The sequence below is a fragment of the Pholis gunnellus genome (assembly GCF_910591455.1).
Source record: "Pholis gunnellus genome assembly, chromosome: 13".
Classification (NCBI taxonomy): Eukaryota; Metazoa; Chordata; class Actinopteri; order Perciformes; family Pholidae; genus Pholis; species Pholis gunnellus.
The window spans coordinates 3,950,150-3,956,980 of NC_136540.1; the positions used below are offsets into that span (position 1 = coordinate 3,950,150).

General features: G+C 46.1%; 1 protein-coding gene across 1 annotated transcript; it reads left to right on the forward strand.

Annotated features, from left to right (window-relative positions):
- Window positions 1-4,671: 4,671 nt before the first annotated feature.
- On the forward strand, window positions 4,672-5,580 carry LOC306704738 (protein sprouty homolog 3; the record flags this gene model as incomplete). The annotated part of the gene is made up of 1 exon (XM_079171237.1): window positions 4,672-5,580. The coding sequence occupies one exon, from the start codon at window positions 4,672-4,674 to the stop codon at window positions 5,578-5,580; it is 909 nt and encodes a 302-aa protein (XP_079027363.1).
- Between the last annotated feature and the right edge of the window lie 1,251 nt (window positions 5,581-6,831).

Genomic DNA, 6,831 nt, shown 5'->3' on the forward strand with positions numbered 1-6,831 from the left:
TCTCCTTTGTTGGCGCATTGCAGCATATCTTGGCGTGTTACCGCGACCTGTTGATCACCGTAACAGTGCGACACCGTTTGACTGTGTATCGCGTTGCTCTGCGTGCACATGTGCGTCCTCGTGTTTGCTCAGAAGACTAAAAAAACGTGGACCCACTCGTAGAAACTCACACAGGGAACCTTTCACACACGTGGCAACACACACTGCCCTCATCTCCACTGGTAATGTGAGAGGTAAAGGTGCTGCCTGCCCTCCACCATCCTCTAACACACACTGCTCTCATCCCAGCAGAGCCAGACTGAGCATCACTACTAACACAACTGGAGGTCTCAGCGTAGCCAGACAGTGCCTATTCGGGTCATTGAGAACGATGCTACTTTGTTTTTTTCTCTCCAGAGCTAGAAACAATATTCAAGATATAAATAAATGTTTTTATTAAGTTTGCATCTGGAACAGTATAGCCCTGATCATTTAGGTCACAACCATTGACTCCATTGATTCATAGTTATCCCAGTAATAAAACCTTGCTTTTCCTTCTCAGAGACGTTCAGACCTGGTTTACAGTCATCTTTTGCTAAGTCGTAAAACTGATCGAGGTCATGTCCAAATATCGTACGGTAAGGCGATAATGTAAAACTGATCGAGGTCATGTTGATATATTGTATGAAAAATCAATCAGGTATAAATGATTACGGTCATGTCCAAATATAGCACGATATGCGATAAACATAATTATCGTGACCGGCCTACTCCACCACATTTTGTCAGACAAACAGTGCAGTCTCTTAATTTTCTGACACGAGTTAAAGTATTCGTGATGTGTTGGTGGTGGTGGGGGGGAGGGGGGGGGGGGGGGGGGGGGGGGGGGGGGGGGGGGGTTTGGCTCACCAGTAAGTAAATATGAGGTCATAAAATTGGACGGCAGGCCTCTTCTTTTGAACATTTAGATGGGCTGATAGGCCAGCAGAGTAAGAGCGAGCCGTGGCCACTGCTCTGCCTGATGAGATTAGTCACCAGGACCCTCTCCTCTCTCCGAGGACTAATTTGAAAATGCATCCTCGTCTAACCAACCTGGGCCTTCTTATCTGCTCCTCTATGGCTGGACCTCTGGAAGGAGGGGCACTGAGTGATAGACACAGAGAGACGCTGGAGGGAAGAGCACCTTTATGTACAAAAGACTCTCCTTGAAAGCCTGGAGGACAGGAAGCGCTTTTGTTTTTGTTTTATTTTGGTTTTTAACAGTCCAAGCTTGCTAATCACCCCTCCTCCCCTCCTCCCCTCCCAATGATGGATTGCCATTCTGGGGTTTTATCCATGTCCCCCATCCCTTCCGTTAGCTCCGCTCTTATTGCTTTCTCGCTGCATTTTCCTGAGGTCACTCTCTGTATTTCTCTGGCTGTATATAACAGGGCAAATAATGTAATGTGATAGTTAATCTGCCATTAATTAAGTTGTTTGGTGACAATATGATACATTTAAAATGGTTGATTCTCAGCATTTTCTCTTTTTACAGTTTTTTACAAAGAGTTTTGTTTGATGTAACATAACAGTAGACCATTTATTTAATTCATCAATTAGAAATAAAGAGATCAATCAAAAGACAATTAACAATTGCACCAATTTTGAAAGGTGATTAACCTTTTTAAAAACAAATATTCATGCAATTCACCTCGCTCAGTCTTGGCAAGAGAGGAGTGAACACAGGTTTATTTAAGTGGTTGCAATCTGCAACCACACCTCTAGATGGCACCACATCCGACACATAGTCCCTTTAAAGCCGCGAAGATCAGGCAAAGAACCAACAATGATCTAAAAGTAGAAGGGAACTAGTTTGTACAAATTGTCATCTGATCTGAGGCAAAAGTGTTTTTAGCTGTTCTGCTGCGTGAGGTGCAGGTGTTGGTTTTGGAAAGTTACAAAAAATCTTCGACGAGATCCCCCAATTCCGACATGGGAAAGGTCTGGGGGGGGGGTTCAGGTGTTGTTTGATGAGCAGACGAGCACGGTTGAATAGAGGCATGCGGACACCAAAACGATCTCAATCGCCTATGCATTCAACCATACTCCTTAACAGAAGGTGCATCAGATGACCACCTTTAAACTCAGATCCCCTTTTCCACTAAAATGAGTACGTAAAATACAGACGATACACTTGTTTCCCAGTCTATTGTGCCACGTTCTACGTCTCAGGGGCATCGGGTTAGTGAACAGTAGAGATTGTGTTTTTCACAATCAGTGAGTTAAAATGGAGTCTGGCTTTGAGGAGAGCATATTAATTGTATGTTTTGGACATTAAAAGATTAAAAAAATTGTCAAACTATTTTATTATATATTCCCTTCAACGGGCTTTACATAGCATTACACCGAAAAATGAAAATTAGCGTCCTATGCTTCCATCACTGCTGGAGCCGATAAATATTCGTGACTACTGCAGTCATTCGTCCTGGGAAAGAATGCCGATTGTAACCTTTCCCGCTAAAGACAAAAGCCAGATGTTAGTGGGTGTTAGTGGGGCTTAAAAAACAAAGAAGAAGACGTTAAAGTGCTGCTCAGGTCAGTGTGGATGTGAACACCAAGAAAACAACTTGAGAAACATCAATCTGGACACAAAGTCTTAGCTACATTAACAGTGTTTTATGAATGCGTCTGTATTCAGGTAGACGTGGCCTAAGACGGTTATTTGCTGCTGCTTCCTCTTACTTCCGTCCTCCATCTAATCTCATGATCCGAGCTGCTTTTAATGCATTTCCATTTGGCCTCATTACTCTCCGAGAGGACTGGCACCATGTGAGGAGCGAGCTAGCGATCTCTCCCCCGCGGCCACATGGCAAGACTGCAGTTTCTTTGTGTATGTAAAAAGCTATATATGTTTGAGTGTACAGTATTTGTGCATGCTGGTCGGATGGTTTTCTACTGTCTTTATCATACACACAAATACAAAGAAACACTCATTTCTCTTCCAAAGGGAGCAGCAGATATGAAGCTTTTTTTTCTCTAGTTTGGTCTTTTCATTTATCTGATGTCTGAGCAGGGAATCAAATCAGCTGCACTTTCTACTAGACCTTTTATTTAATTTACTTTTATGCTCATGCATTTACTGCACTCATAAGCAAATTTAGATTTAACTTTCAAGCATTTAGTGGCAGTCTTATCCGGCATTATAATAAGTACACAATGCACTACTATATTGTGTATTCCTCAACTTAGTATTTTCATATAGTCACGTAGTTTGTTATAGAGTATAGAGTTACACAATTAACAAATGTCTTTAATGTATTAGCTTTAGCTTTCTCAAAATCAATCTTTCCAGAAACGATGTCCCGGTTACTTCAGATAATCCACACACTTTTCAATAAAATAAAATAAAAAAAGTTCACCAGGAAATAGTCCAGGGTTGATTTTTCAACATTTATTGGTGGCCATTAAAGAAACCACGTCCGAAGGCATCTCCGTACTGTCTTTAGCATTCAGCCGCAGCTTCTGCTTGGTTGAAACCACAAACCAAAACTCAGTACACTTTATATTTAATCTCTGGTTTTCTAAAACCTTTTCAATGAGGTTCTGCTGAATGGGGGCCGATCCATATACTTGAGCGACGTTGTAAAGCTTGTAAACCCTTCAACAGGAAACGTGTCCGTTGATCTACAAACATTTATTTCAGAATTAAACCTGCGACTTTACAGTTCCTTTCTGGCCTCTCTAACTGCTTGGCATGGCGATGCTGCCAAGCTCTGCAGGTGGGTTTTCCTCCGTGGCAGCAGCAGCTGTGTTCAACAGATGCTAAATTACAGTGTGGACCTGATGGTCGTATCTTTCTGGCTCTGGCAGGCTAATAATAGTGTTGGCCTGAGCAGTGGAGAACCTCAAGCGGTCATGATGACATGGCTGATGGTTGTGTTGAGGCTTTGCTATTTGGAGAGTAATAGGCTACCTTTTTGCTGTAAGTAATGTGGTGTCCCCTCTTAAATTTCACTTCACATTAGGCGTTTTCGGACCAAACAGTTCTTGGGACTCCCTGAGAGGAAATGTCCGTTGGGGAGCCTTTAAGGGCTTTTTCGTTTGCTTTGTTCGCTACGTTCATTATGTTTAATATGACCGTTATGTTTGCTACGTTTGCTATGTTCGTTATGTTTGTTACGTTTGCTATTTTCGTTATGTTTGCTTGTGTTCTTTTTTATAATATAAGTATAAATAAGCAACTCAATGTATTTATTCTGTGCTACTGGGATAGCCTTTATGCTCACGTTGCTTTGTTAGCCTTTGTACGACTGGGATAGCCTTTGTGCTAACGTTACTGGGTTTGTCTTTTTCTCGCTGAGCAGTGACTCTCACTCGTTCTTTGGCTCAGTGGATGTATGCTCATGAACGTTTTAACTTCTAGATGTAATCGTCAGTTTATTTGACCATGTTTCCTTTTATTTTCTTTGTTAGGAGCTGTTGTTTGTGTGTTGCGTTGTCTGTCGTTTAGAACAGCAGCAATAGTTGTGCTATAAGCAACAAATGGAATAAGACTTGCATTGTCTGATAAATGTCAACTTTGAATCATTGAAAGTTACATTTCCCTCCTTTCTCTGTGTGTTTGCAGGTTTATCTGATGTGCCGTGAGCGTTGGGAGCACCTTGCCCCAGCCCCGGCCTGCAGCCCTGGTGCTACCCAGCCTGGCTCACCAGGATGGACCCTGCTCATTCCTTCAGGATGGAGCTGGACGGGCTGGACCTCCAGCAGGTCCCAGTGCTGTCGCTCGACCAGATACGTGCCATCCGGGCCAACAATGACTATGTGGAGAGGCCCGTGGCGCTGGAACCGGCATCCCAGTCCGGGTTTTTCTATGCCCATGACGACCGAGTATACCCCCACTACCCACAGCCTTCTTTCCACTCGGCCCTGCCCCGCAGCCAAAGTCAGCAGCAGCACGCTCACCTGTCCCACCTGAGCCGTTCCAGTACCATAAGCTCTTCCATGTCTCGGACCAGTGCCACCTCAGACCAGCGGCTACTGGCGGGTTTGACACCATCTCATTCTGTCCTCGGTTCGGTGGTCCGTTCTCAGCCTAAAGGAGAACTCAAGCCTGACACTTCCTTTGGCAAAGGCCTGACGGAGGACGAGGCTGAGCAGGGCCTTCATTTGTTCATCTGCGAGCGGTGTGGTCGCTGTAAGTGCCAAGAGTGCTGCGCCCCTCGCCGCCTGCCTTCCTGTTGGGCCTGCGGACAGCGCTGTCTGTGCTCCGCCGAAAGCGCCGTGGAGTACGGCACTTGCTTGTGCTGCGTTAAAGGCCTGTTCTACCACTGCTCCGCCCAGGATGACGAGGATAACTGTGCTGACCGGCCGTGCTCCTGCGGTCCGGCCCACGCCTGTGCCCGCTGGGGCACCATGGGGCTGCTGGCGCTCTGCCTGCCCTGCCTCTGCTGCTACCCCCTTGCCAGGCTGTGCCTTGCCCTGTGCCAGTGTGCCCACGACCGCACCACACGCCCCGGCTGCAGGTGCAGCAACACCAACACCGTGTGCCGCAAGATCTCTGCCTCCAACCCTAACCCTGGTCACCCCTCGCTCCGCAGCAAGGCCCTGGAGAAGCCCTTATGACAGGCCATGATGGGGGCCAGGTGAATCCAATTCCCTCTCAGCCGTCGCCAAAGCAATGCTGTCGCCAATCAACCGTGTCACAGCTGACATTGTGATGACAATGCCAATGTGTCCCACCCACCTACATACAACCAATCGTGAAGTGTTGTTCACCTAATGTACCTTGAATTTACTTCATCTCCAGCTCAGGAGGGACCAAAGCTTTACTGTGCCTGTTCATGTCGGAGACTTCATGCCTAAAAAAACTCACGCTGAAGAAGGAGAAGCTGTCGTGCTTTTGCTGGACTGCCCTTCAACCTTAACCAAGACATCCAGACGGAAATCACCTCTCTCCGCATTCTGTGGTGTAGTCTGGACAAGTTAAAATCTATTTATTTATTATTGAACCTCCTTCCTCCCCACCCTCTGCAGAGAGAACGCACAGACGGGCGATGGACCAAATCGGGAAGGAAAGATGCCCGTGGCGATGTGAAATGGTCTACGCCAACACAGTTTCTGTCCTCTACAAGAAGAGAGAATCAGAAGATGCATGAGAGATCGAGGACCACGACGACATTCAGAAAACTCCACAAAAGGTTCACGATGAATGAATGAAGAAAAAAACTAAAACGTTGTGCCACGGTGCATATCTGACTGGGAGCCTTTTAACTAAAGCACCAAGGCATAAAGCGAGAACAAAGACACATCTGTAACAGTTTGACACCAAAAAAAAGGGACCATGCACTGTACGAACTGAGTGAATTTCAATGGTATTAAGCTCATTTGTAAAGGAAAAGCACTGTGAGGTAGATGGACGATGTTTACCCCAGCAGCCAAGAGCTGAATGGGGGATTATTTAACCGGAGGGAGGGTGCATCCATTGTCACTAGGCAGCGTGTGTGTGTGTGTGTGTGTGTGTGTGAGAGAGCGTGTGTGTCCTCCTACTGTACAACAACCTGTGTATGTAGAAGCTGTGTGTATGTTGTTTTCTCAGCAGAAGAAGCCTCCCTTGTCTTATTTTTAGCAGCGCTGCTTCAGTGGAGCTCTGAGGGTCTGGTCGGGTTTCCTCCCGAAGTCAGTCTGCCGCCAACCTCCCTCCTTCTCTGCCCCCCCCCCCCCCCCCCCCACGCTTCTCTCCTCCTCCCATCCTCGAATCAAACGATTTTTTCCTCTGGACCATCTCATTCTCATTCAGTCACTACCTTGAGCAGCAGCTTTAGCAGCACAACACCAAAAAAAAGATTATGGTCATGGCAGTCACTGTCTTTTAAA